The sequence below is a fragment of the Eurytemora carolleeae genome, unplaced genomic scaffold (genome assembly GCF_000591075.1).
Source record: "Eurytemora carolleeae unplaced genomic scaffold, Eaff_2.0 scaffold1117, whole genome shotgun sequence".
Taxonomy (NCBI): domain Eukaryota; kingdom Metazoa; phylum Arthropoda; class Copepoda; order Calanoida; family Temoridae; genus Eurytemora; species Eurytemora carolleeae.
Genome location: NW_019397005.1, coordinates 104,118 through 118,310, shown reverse-complemented (window position 1 = coordinate 118,310; position 14,193 = coordinate 104,118). Strand labels below are relative to the sequence as shown.

The 14,193-nt window shown below is 35.5% G+C and overlaps 1 protein-coding gene across 6 annotated transcripts; it reads left to right on the top strand.

Moving 5' to 3' along the window:
- The first annotated feature begins 277 nt into the window (after nt 1-277).
- LOC111711023 (3-hydroxy-3-methylglutaryl-coenzyme A reductase) lies at nt 278-11,923 on the top strand. 6 transcript variants are annotated; one of them, XR_002767173.1, is made up of 16 exons: nt 278-310; nt 2,263-2,331; nt 2,465-2,623; nt 3,303-3,554; nt 3,619-3,968; nt 4,508-4,667; nt 5,118-5,328; nt 7,564-7,684; nt 7,779-7,938; nt 8,012-8,753; nt 9,039-9,224; nt 9,302-9,465; nt 9,597-9,833; nt 10,000-10,207; nt 10,363-10,422; nt 10,560-11,923. XR_002767173.1 is itself a non-coding variant. In XM_023485248.1 (14 exons), exons 1-14 carry the CDS (start codon nt 293-295, stop codon nt 10,096-10,098), a joined length of 2,928 nt encoding a protein of 975 aa, XP_023341016.1. In that variant the 5' UTR covers nt 278-292; the 3' UTR covers nt 10,099-11,923. The 6 variants fall into 6 exon arrangements, 1 of the variants encoding a protein (XP_023341016.1); XR_002767174.1 differs by lacking the exon at nt 10,363-10,422 and having other exon boundaries at nt 10,563-11,923; XR_002767172.1 differs by lacking the exon at nt 10,363-10,422.
- The last annotated feature ends 2,270 nt before the right edge of the window (nt 11,924-14,193 follow it).

The window sequence follows — 14,193 nt, the reverse complement described above, 5'->3', positions numbered from 1 at the left end:
ATAATTAGACCCAGAGTTTAAATTCAATATTTATTCTCTAACCTTACCCTAATAATCTATTGAATATGATCAAGTAAATAATTATGTAATTTAAACCTTAGCTGCACCAAACATTTCAGTTTTGTTCGCTTAAAAAAATTTCACAAAATTTATAAATGATTGTTGTGATGAATTGCATCTTATACAAGTAGAACGTGATAAGGTTTGATAAATTTAAGTATCGGTCGTATCTCCCCCCCCCCCCCCATCCTTCAGTAGAAATCCTACAGTAGTGAACTAGAACTGCATCAAGATGGATCCAGGGAATAGGGTTGGAAACCTTTACTTACCATTCTTCTTAAACTAAACTTTAAAACTCGATAATAAACATTCTCTATTTATCCAACAGAGCGGCGGAGTTATGTTTGTGTATGTTACATCTGTATGCAGTTAAATTTTAACACTTTCAGTGTAACTTTAAAAATGTAACAACTTACCTTACGAGTAACAAAGCAGGAGGTCGTCTGCCGTAGATTTTTAAAATGATTTTTTAGAAAACTACGGGCAACGCCGGGTATTGTTCTTTTTATACAGTGATAACCAGAAAGACCCGGAATTAATTGGCAATTAATCAGACGACTTTTCCATCGTTGAAATAGTTTCCGGCATTCACTTGTCAATCTAATTTTACAATTATAAAAATATGATTGAATAAACGATGATCAAAAACTAGTCCTGCCATTTCCAAAATATGGTCTGCCTGTTTTGTGCGTTCAAATTCATCAGTAGATATAAATGATTTCATTCAAAATTAGAAAATTTTCGTTTTATTTAATAAAAAATGACATTAACTAAATCTCTTTATATCTCGGGTAGTTCTGAACGCACTACAAGGGCAGACCACATTTTGGAAATGGCAGGACTAGGGTAATTTTGTAATTATCGTTTTATCAATCATGAATGCCGGAAACTATTTCAAATATCTAAGACGATGGAAAAGTCGTCTGATTAATTGTCAATTAATTCCGGGTCTTTCTGTATATGACTAATATGACTGTATACGAATGAGCAACTTTTAGTCAATGATAACATGTAAAAATGTTATTTTTAAGTTGTAATAGTTAATTTTAATTTGTGGCTTGTATATTTTATTTTACATTTACCTCAATAAATATTTACAAATATGAAAAATACAATTTGCAAAATATGTTTGCCTGTATTTGATTAATGTGCCAACCAGGCTGAAGGAATTGTGTAAATATTTAAAATATTACTTCTATAGTATTTGTTCAGTTTATAANCCCTCCACATACATCTAACATAAGAACCACTAGCCTAGGATTTATATACATATAAATGTGTGAGGCAAATCCATAACCTGGTTTAAAACTTTCTACCCGGCCATACTGTCACTTTTTACTAGGCCAGAGCTGGAAACTTTTAAATTAAAATGAGTTAAACTCATCCGGGTGTAATTCATGAAGTTATGTTTAAGATCAATGATTTTTGTTTATTTTTTCCCTTTAGTTTTGTTAAGTTTGGCATTCACTGTTAAAAGCATCAAAATATTTATCCAACGTCTACTCCTTTTTAAATTTATGATTTTTAAAACTTAAAAAAATTATTTTGTAAAAATTGCTCACCAGGAAATCAACTCTCGTCAGTTGGTTTGTTAGTGAATAATTGTATAGTGGAGCAATATTCATTATTTTTTACGATACCATGGAGACTGGGATGGGGGGGAGGGGGGTGGGTTGTGGCTGATTGCTTCATATTCCGGAAGATTAAAGTTAGAACCTACTTACTTTTTACTGCCTCCATACTTATTTAGAGGTGCTAATTGCCTAAGATATTGCTAAACCCTTCTTTTTACGTGTGTGCACAACACATACAGTGTCCAATTTTTTTTTTTTTAACGATTCTTTTAGTTTTATACTAGTAAGGATTCATGTTTTAAATGATTTAATATTTTAAAACTATGAAATGATTAATTACATATTATAACTTCAACCGCGTATGTCAGGATTGTCCACGGTTTGATGAGAAACACCTTTCCTCGTTTAAAACGTTAAAAAATATTAGTTAACTTGAGATTTTTCTCAGTCAACCAATTCTTTTAAGGCAGTAAGTTGAAATGAAAAACGCGTTTTTTGTTAAAAAAAACTGGGATTTTTATGAGTTTAGCTTGAGATTACAAATTTCGACGATTGAAGCTTACTCGAAAAGCTAAAAATGGTCTAATTATGCTAGACAACCAAACATTTATAAATTGATTGAATTTAGGTGTTAACTGGTAGAACTGGGAGTAGAACCCCCTCTCCTTCCACCATGCTCACTCACACTGTACGGAAGGTTGGTTCATACCTTGTATATTATACCAAAATACAAATCGGTCCATTTTAGAAACCTTTTTACAAAAACAAATAGATTCATCTAAAACATTGAATATTTTAATTCAAAATAAGATATTATTTAATTTGCGTAGGTGTTCCGTAACCACGGGGAGTTCTGTGCAAGTCAGCCCTGGGAGGTGATCGTAGCTACGCTAACTTTCTTGGTTTGCATCCTCACAGTCTGGGGGAAACATGGAGATCAACCCCAACCTTCAAACCTTAATACTACATCCAGTACACAAACATCAGAGGTAGGAATTTTATTAGTACATCCAGTACACAGAGATCATGGGTAGGAATATTATTAGTACATCCAGTACACATAGATCAGGGGTAGGAATATTATTAGTACATCCAGTACACAGAGATCAGGGGTAGGAATGGTATTAGTACATCCAGTACACAGAGATCAGGGGGTAGGAATATTATTAGTACATCCAGTACACAGAGATCAGGGGAAGGAATATTATTAGTACATCCAGTGCACAGAGATCAGGGGGTAGGAATATTATTAGTACATCCAGTACACAGAGATCAGGGGGTAGGAATATTCATCCAGTACACAGAGATCAGGGGAAGGAATATTATTAGTACATCCAGTGCACAGAGATCAGGGGGTAGGAATATTATTAGTACATCCAGTACACAGAGATCAGGGGGTAGGAATATTTTTAATACATCCAGTTCACAGATCCAGAAGTCTCCATCTGAAAAAATCTTGCAGCATTCAATCAATTTTCAGCCTCAGAAAACGATGATATCTTAATGATCTATTTCGAGGGTCAAAGACTATCAATGTGAGTTACTGATGAAAGTCTTTTAATGGAGGATCACTATAATTGACAATGCTATTTTTTTGTCATATAAATCACACCAGATCTAGAGTTTAAGGATTTTTTTATTCATAAATATATATTTATGAATATTCAGGTTGGAGGCTCTTGGACCACAATGGAGTTGGTTATCATGACATTTATCCGCTGCCTGGCCTTGTTGCACTGCTACTACCACTTCAAGAAGGTTCACAGGGTCGGCTCCAGTCTTATCATGAAGATCACTTTGGCTTACCTTGCCTTCACGATGATCCTGTACAGCCTGATCGTGTTCGGTATGATGGGACCCGAGTTTGATAACGTCAAGGAGTCTTGGTTTCTTATCATGCTCTTCACGGATATACCAAAGGTGAGAACACTCATTTTTTAAATTTGTGAAATTTGAGTTGTTTTTAACTCGACATATTTCCCAGGTGACCCGTCTTGCCCAGTTTGCTCTGACTTCCTCTCATCAGCGACGTATATCTGAGAACCTGGCTGTCGGGATGGCCCAGCTTGGTCCTGTTATGACTTTCGAGACGGTTGGAAAAGTCCTTGTTGTCGGACTCTGTGGACTGACAAACTATACTCGACTAGAACTACTTTGCACCTTTGCTCTGATCACAGTATTCGTTGACTTTCTGACCTTCATGAGCTTCTACCCCTCCGGGCTCTCCCTGGTCATAGAGTTAATGTTCAACAAGAACGGGCGTCCGCACTGGGATGTAAAACAGATCATTAAGATGCTTCCTCATGAAGAGACACAGAATTCTGTTGTGTATAGGTAATAACAAGTGGAGGGCCGGGGGGGGAGATGCATAGGTTCCGTTCTAACATCCTGTACGACGAATTCCAACAGTTGAATGACCTTGAATTAGAATAATTGTTGAGATAGATGAGTTTAACTATATAAACCTGTATATCTTGATACTACTTGATACAGTCTTTTATTTGTATGATAAGTACCCTCAATATGCTAGGGGTTAATTTCTAAGAATAACCTAGCGATTTGTCTAAATATAGGAAATCCTGTTTTGAAATAATAAATGACATGAGATAAGAATGCTGAGAATGTTTGGTTTACTATGACTAAATTAAATTTCTAAATCTTCAACGCAACGCGGTATTTTGGTGATAAATTAGTATACTTATGACTTTCTAGAATTTAGTTTGAAGTATATATTCTCGATAAAATCATTTATCATGTCGAGGTGACGACCCAACCTGTATTTGGTGATGTTCAACAATAGGTTGGAGACAGAGTTAGTCTAGGGTTCAGCGGGACCCTGGCTCCAGATCATCAGATAACATTGATGTGTTCAGGGTGCGCGTGATCGCTATGACCGGACTGGTGGTGGTGCACACCTTCTGCCGATGGCCGGTAGATTACTCGGTAGAAAAATCTGCTAGGACAGCTCAGTATATCAGTAGCGAGTGGTTAAAGCTCATCGTTGCTAACGCAGAGCAGTTCTGCATCCTTGCGGTAATATTTTTGCCCTTTATGTTGTTTGTCTCCATTTTATCTTTTTTTCTTTTGCCCTCGTAGTTTTTATTGTTTAAAATCCTTATTTCTTCTAAAAAAGGCTGTCAGCATAAATTCAAGTGACTTGTTTTATGAACAGGTATATTCGATCAAAACGATACCCTCTAATCCTTTGTCTGATCAAAAAATATAATGTTAACCCTGTTTTTTAGCTAAAATTTTTATTAATTGCAGTTCTCTATAAAAGTGACCTGAGGATTTTTACAGCATTTTTACTGTAATAAAGCAGAAAGGAGTTATGGAGAAATTTTATCTGTAACAAAAACGAACATGGTAAAATGTACCGTTGTTAATCGGGCATGTAACGGTGTAATTTGAGGGGCTTTTTAAATGACTTGTCTGTTTTGTTTCTGAAAAAAGTATGTTTTCGTAATCCTCTACTTTTAATAGCTCGTGCTCGCTTTGGCTGTGAAGTACCTGTTCTACGAGGACTGGGAGGAGAACTGCAGAATCAGGAAAACCTACCTAGAGGAGCTGGAGAGGAAGTTCGAGGAGGCCAGTGAGAGTGAGTCCGTGGACACCAACACCAGCGAGCGGTCAACTCTGAGAGACTGTGTGCGTACTGGTGGAGACGAGATGGATAGATCTTCGAACTCAACAGGTAAACTGAAACTCTTATCTTTGTTCTTCAAGAACTGTTTTCCTATTTAATTTAAAACTGGTTTTGTACTTTGTCTATTTTGTAAATACCCTGTCCCTTAAAAGTTAAAGGCCCCTAATTGTTCAAGATGATGGATGCATCCGGGATTACCAAAATATACTGCATACTGGAGTCCTTAGGTGCAGCAAAACAGATTAAACCTGGATTTATTTTCACTTTTGGAAATTCCGTCATGCATGGTTAGACGGTTTAATATGGTGGGCTATTATTATCTGAAACGATATTAAACTCAACTACTGGCTAATAAAAATTGAATGAAATGCATTTAAAAACACACAAATAAACCATTTAATGAAAATACATTATAGTAATAGTAAAATAAAACTCATTGAAGAACTCGAAATAGCCACAAGTATAAAAATTTCAAATTATTTAAATTACTAGTAGGTAACACTGAGATTAACGGTAAATTTGCTCAGTAATTGGCTGCATTTTAAGATTGATAGATAGATGATCCATGACAATGAAAATTAAGTTGAGTTTAAAAGAATGCAAGTAAGTTTGCATTCTCATGTATTTGCCTGTTAGCAAAAAATAAAATCATGAACCTGTGTTTCTTATGTACAGCTTATTTTTGTTCTTATGTACCTCCTAGTCCTGTTCATCTGTATTTTGATCTATTGTAAGTTGGTGTACAGCTCTATTTTTATCTGGTGTAATTCATATATAGCTGTATTTCGAGCTTGTATTGCAGGGTGGGTAATATTATAAGTTTTTTTTTTGGGGGGGGGGAGTACCCTGCCCCTCTGGGTCTACTTCTTTATTTCCTTCTTCATTTTCAGTTTTTTTGGGATGGAGTACCCTGCCCCCTCTGGGTCTACTTCTTTATTTCCTTCTTGATTTTCAGTTTTTTTTACGGGGGGGGGGAGTACCCTGCCCCCTCTGGGTCTACTTCTTTATTTCCTTTTTCATTTTCAGGTTTTTTTGGGATGGAGTACCCTGCCCCCTCTGGGTCTACTTCTTTATTTCCTTCTTCATTTTCAGTTTTTTTACGGGGGGGGAGTACCCTTGCCCCTCTGGGTCTACTTCTTTATTTCCTTCTTCATTTTCAGTTTTTTTGGGATGGAGTACCCTGCCCCCTCTGGGTCTACTTCTTTATTTCCTTCTTGATTTTCAGTTTTTTTTACGGGGGGGGGGAGTACCCTGCCCCCTCTGGGTCTACTTCTTTATTTCCTTTTTCATTTTCAGGTTTTTTTGGGATGGAGTACCCTGCCCCCTCTGGGTCTACTTCTTTATTTCCTTCTTCATTTTCAGTTTTTTTACGGGGGGGGAGTACCCTGCCCCCTCTGGGTCTACTTCTTTATTTCCTTCTTCATTTTCAGTTTTTTTTAGGGGGGGGGGAGTACCCTGCCCCCTCTGGGTCTACCTACTTCTTTAATTCCTTCTTCATTTTTATTATTTGTATTTTGTCATTGCTATTATTATTTTTTACTTGTGAGGTGTAATATTGGTATTGTTCTTGTATTTGTTTGATGCAACCTTCTCTCTTCCATAGAAACCGTTAGCATAAGGTTAACTAATTTTACACTGCACAAAACTGCACAGCCTATACAAAGAAAATCTGCTTGCTTCCAAAACAATTACAGGGGTAAATTCTATCTTGAATATTGTTTAACAGGATCGCTGCTGCATAGGCGACAATAAATTCCATAAATCCTGTATCAATAATTTACTATCCCTGTGTTAAAACAAAATTTATGTTGTGATAGTTGGCAAGAAGATATAGTAAGCGTATATAAGAATATAATGTGGCATCCGCACACAGGATGCGTTAGCGTAAACTCGAGAACGCATGATGCACGGACCTGTGGACTGGTCTACGGTACACATATTCATATATGTAGTGTGTAGTGGGAGTAACTTGCCCCGAGCCATTCTATTCAATTTGAAGACGGTAGTATCCCCGTTTATGTTTTAGCTGAGCTACATCCTGAATCCGGTATACAAGAATTCCATAAATACCATTCTCCAAATACGCAGGAAACCACGTTAACCTTCAAGCGTTTCCTTGTCTCTACACTATCAACATTCAACACTGTAATATCTTCATCTCGATTTGAATTCGAATAATTAACATTACCAAAGATAATCAATAAAACCCAATACTCAAACTAGAATTCGAGAAAAAATAGTTTAATGCGGACTTTCCTTAAATTTATAAGATTAAATTTTTAGATGAAGGCATCAGCCTAAGTACACTGTCTCAAAGAAGAATGTCTGCTAACTTTGACCGACGGTTGTCTAGCAACTTGGACAGAAGATTATCAGCCGGGGCTAAATCTTTGCATTCTCACAGGTAAGATATAGACCCCCCCCCCCCACACCCACAGATCACACCATTTAATCGTTAAGTTTTATAAATTACAGCTGATTAAACGTAAATAATTTAGGGATAGAGTATCTATCGTTGTTGGATGTGATTCATTCTCTGAGAGTCCTTGGCCTGAGATGTACCTTGAGGCTGTGGATGCCGAGGTTCAAACAGACTCGACTGTTCAACCATCTCAATCCTACCACGATCAAACCCTAGAGGAAGAGAAGGATTCACTGGTAAGATTATCATCCGATCTCAAGTTATTTATTGTTAAATCTTTTGTCAAATTCATGTTTTTCTTTAACCCAGGACTATGAGCAAGTACCAAGAGAAGTGGCTGAATGCGTGAAAATCATGAATTCTTCCGAGGATGGAACCTCCTCTCTCATAGACGAGGAGATTATTCAGTTAGTTGACACCAAACATATTGCTTGCCACCAGCTGGAGAAGATCCTTAACAATCCAACCAGGGGTGTGGAGATCAGAAGAAAGATTATCGGTAAAGCTGGGAACATGCGACGTGCCATGAACACACTCCCCTACAAACATTACGACTACCAGCTGGTAATGGGGGCGTGTTGTGAGAATGTGGTCGGATATATGCCTGTACCTGTCGGGGTCGTGGGACCTCTCAACCTGGATGGAAACCCTATACATATCCCAATGGCGACAACTGAAGGTTGTCTGGTTGCCAGCACTAACCGAGGGTGTAGAGCTCTCAAGGATTGTGGTGTTAACACTGCAATAACTTATGATGGTATGACTAGAGGTCCAGTGATAAGACTGCCATCCATGCATAGAGCCACAGAGGTCATGCGCTGGTTGGAAAACAAATCAAATTTTGAGGTTGTGAAAACAAATTTCGACTCCACAAGCCGGTTTGCTAGGCTCCAGCGATTACACATACGCATCGCCGGAAGACTTCTTTATATCAGATTTGTTGCCAAGAGTGGCGATGCTATGGGCATGAACATGCTTAGTAAAGCGACAGAGTTCTCATTGAGACGAATGTTGGATATCTTCCCGGATATGGAAATCCTCAGCCTTTCAGGTTTGTGAGCCGGAAATTTCAATCTTTCTGGGTTTTTTTCCCCCTCTTATTTTACACAACATTTCGTTAGCGTAAACATTATAATGGTTTGGTTGGAAATTAACTTTAACTGATTTTTGATAAATGGTTTTCCATTTTTTCTGCCTTGAAACAAAGTTATAAAATTTCATGTTCGTATTCCATGTGGTGGGACCTTGCAAGGTAAAGGATCGGGTTTAATAAAGTAGAAAGAATATCCACTGAATGATGTTTAATTCAGGTTGGATCTGACCTAATTTATTTTAGGAAACTTCTGCACAGATAAGAAACCAGCTGCCGTCAACTGGGTTGAGGGTCGAGGTAAATCTGTGGTTGCAGAGGCCATTGTTCCAGCTTTTATTGTTAAAACTGTTCTTAAAACTTCAACCTCAGCACTTGTCGACCTCAATATATCTAAAAACCTCATTGGCTCTTCCATGGCTGGATCCATAGGTATAAACACACAAAAAAGAACTTAAACTTCAGTCAGCCGATATTAAGTTTTTTTAATTATACAATTTATTTTCTAGGTGGATTCAACGCACATGCAGCAAATATAATCACAGCTATATATATTGCTACTGGACAAGATGCTGCACAGAATGTTGGAAGTAGTAACTGTATTACACTAATGGAACCCTGGGGTAGGGATGGAGAGGATCTGTACATAACATGCACAATGCCCAGTATAGAGGTATGTACACTGTACAGTATGCACATTAATTTTAAGACAGTTTAATCTGATTATCGGTCGTTTAAAAACTAGAACTGCATTGTAAAAAAGTTGTGGATTCAAAAATGAAATATTAAATTATATAATCCTAGGTCGGAACAGTAGGAGGAGGAACTGTCCTACCAGCTCAAGGAGCATGCCTGGAGATGCTTGGTGTCCGAGGACCTCATCCCGCCTGCCCAGGAGAGAATGCATCCCAGCTGGCTAGAATAGTCTGTGGAGCTGTTCTAGCAGGGGAACTGAGTCTCATGTCTGCTCTAGCAGCTGGTCATCTCGTCCGTTCCCATCTTCGTCACAATCGGTCAACTCAGGGACCTCTAGCCCCTCAGGTAGAAGATCTTATTCCATAAAATCTAGCTTTTAGGTGAGTGAGACACAAATGTGATGGTTTGTCATGCTTTTTATTAGACACGGTGAACACAATAATAAGGAGGGAAATCGTCAAATGTCCGTTTATTTTTTTGGCTTTTATGTAAACAACTAAATATGTTTCAGGTCGAGCGACCATTGTGCTCTAGCTCCCCCCTTCCCCAGCAACAGCAGCAGTCTGGGGAACCTAGTTTTAAAGATCTTGTTCCTTGTGCTCCACTTTGACGTAGTCACTCAGATAAATAGTTCACACATCTCTTAAACTTAGCAGAACAACTCTTAACGATGTCATTTCCCACCAATGTCTATTTTGGAAGTTGTCAAGCTGTGAGAGGTGAAATATTTATGTACAGTACAACTTTATATGCTATTGCAGTACAGTAAAGCTTGTCCTCCTGTTCCAGTACAGTACAGCCTGTTCTTATGTTGCAGAAATGTACTACTAAGTTCTGTTGTTGCATTACAGTACAGATTATCTTACTATTACAGGACAGTATAACTTGTCCTCCTGTTCCAGTGCAGTACAGCTTGTACTTCTGTTGCAGTAAGGTACTACTAAGTTCTGTTGTTGCATTATAGTACAGATTATCCTACTATTACAGGATAGTATAGCTTGTCCTCCTGTTGCAGTGCAGTAAAACTTGTCTTAATACTGCAGCATTGTACAGCTTGTTCTTATGTTTCAGTAGAGTTCAGCTTGTACTGCTGTACGATACCCTGTCTTCCTGTTGCAGCACATTATAGCTTCTATTGCTGTTGCAGTACTGTACAGCTTGTCCCACTGTTGCAGTACGAGTTGTTCTCCAATGACGTCTAAAGACCTCTCTACTAAAGCCCAGTTGAAGTAGAGAACGCGGTATCTTCATTAAACAACGTATTAAGTGAAACATTCAACCAAATAGATACCTTCGCTACCTACCTTCAGTTTTACTCCGTCCAGACACATGATGAAGTTTATCCAACCAACTTATCACCAGATCTTCTAGTTCTTCTCTTCACATCCCTGCTAGATTACGTATTCTTCCATTCATGAATTGTAAACCCCCAGTATCATTTAATTTTCTTTTTTTTAGAAAAATCAGGCTGCTCTCTTTAAATCCCAGTATGTCATCAAGTAAGCACTTTTTAAGAGAAACTCGGTGAATACGCTCTCTACAAAAAGCGCCTATTTTTAATTAAATTTCCAAAATAATCAAAATTTATTTTTGTAAAAAGTGTTCAGCATTATTTTTGAGCCCATGTTGATGATTATAATCTAGTTTATACATACATATATACATATATACAATTTTATATTTTTAACAATTTTATTGTTGGTTTATCTTAGTTGTTGATAAAAAGGCTGACAAATTATTCTGTTTGTTTATTTAAAATAAGTTGTTTGATAATATGTCGTCAATTCTACATTATTGCATTTGATCAATGTATTTATTTCTAGCCCAGTTCACTCAACAATTCTCTAGGATACTAATAATAGTAATGTAGATTGTAGATTTTCTTCTATATTATAACCTAGAGAATCTAGACTTTCTAGATAACTAGTAATCTAGTCTACATAGATTACTCTTAATATAGATTATGGAGATTACTAATAACTATAGGTTACAAGTAACTTAGATTCTTTAGGTTACTAGTAACTTAGTTAACGTTCTTAATGAGTTGTTGATTAGCGAGCAAGTGTTTAGACCAATGAAATAGTTAATTCTTGTTAATGTGGTAACATACGCAATTTTTTTCATTAAAGCAAAATACATTAATCCTGTGTCTCATGTTTTCCTTTACCAGGATATAACAAACAAAAATATTTGTATAATTTAATCTGATGCATTCTGTTCCATGTTTACTCTTCATTGTAAATTGTGTAATATATTAGGTAGTTATTTTTATGCTAATTTTCTGATGGGTTAATTCAATTATTTCCCGCTTTATGGGGATCAAAGGGGAGAGGGGGGGTGTTAACATTTTTAAACCAAACAATAGTACAAAGCTCAAATGATATTACTTGTGAAAACAAATAATGTTTTTTTAAATAAAAAAATTTCAATTTCAATATTTTATTATTAATTCCACGTGAATAGGTGCAATACTCAATACTCTATTTACGACTCTAGAAAATAAATGGGAGATATCTAGAGATTTATTATATATTATGTATTTGATTAGGTATGATGAGATGTTCCTAAACGCTGGTTTTATAATTTTATGTAAAATATTCAATATTCGACGTAAATAGATTTTGATTAATCGTGATCTTACAATTAATTCTTCGCGGATAGATAACTAAAGAATAGTTTCCTATAGACAGATAACTAGAGAATAGTTTCCTATAGATAGATAACTAAAGAATAGTTTCCTAAAGATAGATAACTAGAGAATAGTTTCCTATAGTTAGATAAATAGAGAATAGTTTCCTATAGATAGATAACTAGACAATAGTTTCCTATAGTTAGATAACTAGAGAATAGTTTCCTATAGATAGATAACTAGACAATAGTTTCCTATTGATAGATAACTAAAGAATAGTTTCTAATAAACAGATAACTAGAGAATAGTTTCTAATAGATAGATAAATAGAGAATAGTTCCCTATAGATAGATAAATAGAGAATAGTTCCCTATAGATAGATAACTAGAGAATAGTTTCCTAGAGATAGATAACAAGACAATAGTTTCCTAGAAATAGATAACTAGAGAATAGTTTCCTAGAGATAGATAACTAGACAATAGTTTTCTAGAGATAGATAACTAGAGAATAGTTTCATATAGACAGATAACTAGAGAATAGTTTCCTATAGATAGATAAATAGAGAATAGTTCCCTATAGATAGATAACTAGAGAATAGTTTCCTATAGATAGATAACTTGAGAGTTTCCTATAGATAGATAACTAGAGAATAGTTTCCTATAGACAGATAACTAGAGAATAGTTCCCTACAGATAGAAAGATAACTAGAGAATAGTTCCCTACAGATAGAAAGATAACTAGAGAATAGTTCCCTACAGATAGAAAGATAACTAGAGAATAGTTCCCTACAGATAGAAAGATAACTAGAGAATAGTTCCCTACAGATAGAAAGATAACTAGAGAATAGTTCCCTACAGATAGAAAGATAACTAGAGAAAAGTTACCTATAGATAGAAAGATAACTTGAGAATAGTTTCCTTCAGATAGATAGATAACTAAAGAACAGTTTCCCATAGATAGATATATATATTAGAAAACTAGAGATAAAGTAAGAAATAAGCAAACATGCGATATTGTTTCGTTTTAAAGCTTCATTCTTATATACTTCCACTGTACCCTAGGCCTTGTAATGGCTGTGAAGTCTGTCAAGTGCCAACTAGACTTTGTAGATTATATAAAGATTTCTAAACCACAGAATATATTTTATAAACATAAATCATAAATTGTGAGAAAATGTTAATTTTTTATTTTTTTAGAAGCCTTGTATGTAAATTATCACTTAATTGCTATAAATGTATGGGGGGGAGGGAAGGTCCCTTTCTTAGTTAATTCACGAAAGGTAGATTTCAGAAATATTTATAACTCTTATCAGTTCTGTGTTAATTGTTAGAAAAGCCTGTAAGTTTATCAGGTGAAGATATAGTTTCCAAACCACAATATTCTTTAACAGTCTAGTCATTATATTCAGTAGGTATACTACATATACTGTATGTTACAATGTATGATATTTAAATCATTAATTATCATTAGATTAACAGTGACCATTGGGAAAGTACAGTCATCGTCGTATATATCAATACAATGAAGACGACTTTGTACTAATTAACAGCTTCTCTTTGTTTAATTTTAGTTAAATTTTGAAAAATATCTTGTTGGAAATCGAAACTAAAGCAGAATAATAGTTTTAAATTGATATAAACGCTATACACCACTATACATTTGTCATTCTTGAACTTTTCATTCAAAATGAGGTTGGATCAGAAAGTTTTGTGTCTAAGTAAAAACTGAAAGGTAGATTGAAAACTAAATATTTTCATCTTTCAAGAATAAGAAAATAGAAAGTTGGCTAACTTCAAATTGCAAATGGTCATGGGCATTGGGTATCTTTTATATGGACTCCTGTAGCTTATTATAATGTTTCCAACTGGCCCTTCTTCCTTTTATTTGATTTTATTTAAAATTCGGTGTTCTGTAGAGTAAAAAAGTAGATGCTAGTTCCACATTTATTGAAAATATATTTCGGTCTGGGTTGACCCTCGTCAGTTCTAACGATATAATAACCAATAACCGTTAAAAAATATATTAAAAAATGTTTGTTAAAAATCACAAGAAAATAAACAAACAAAAAAAATTACT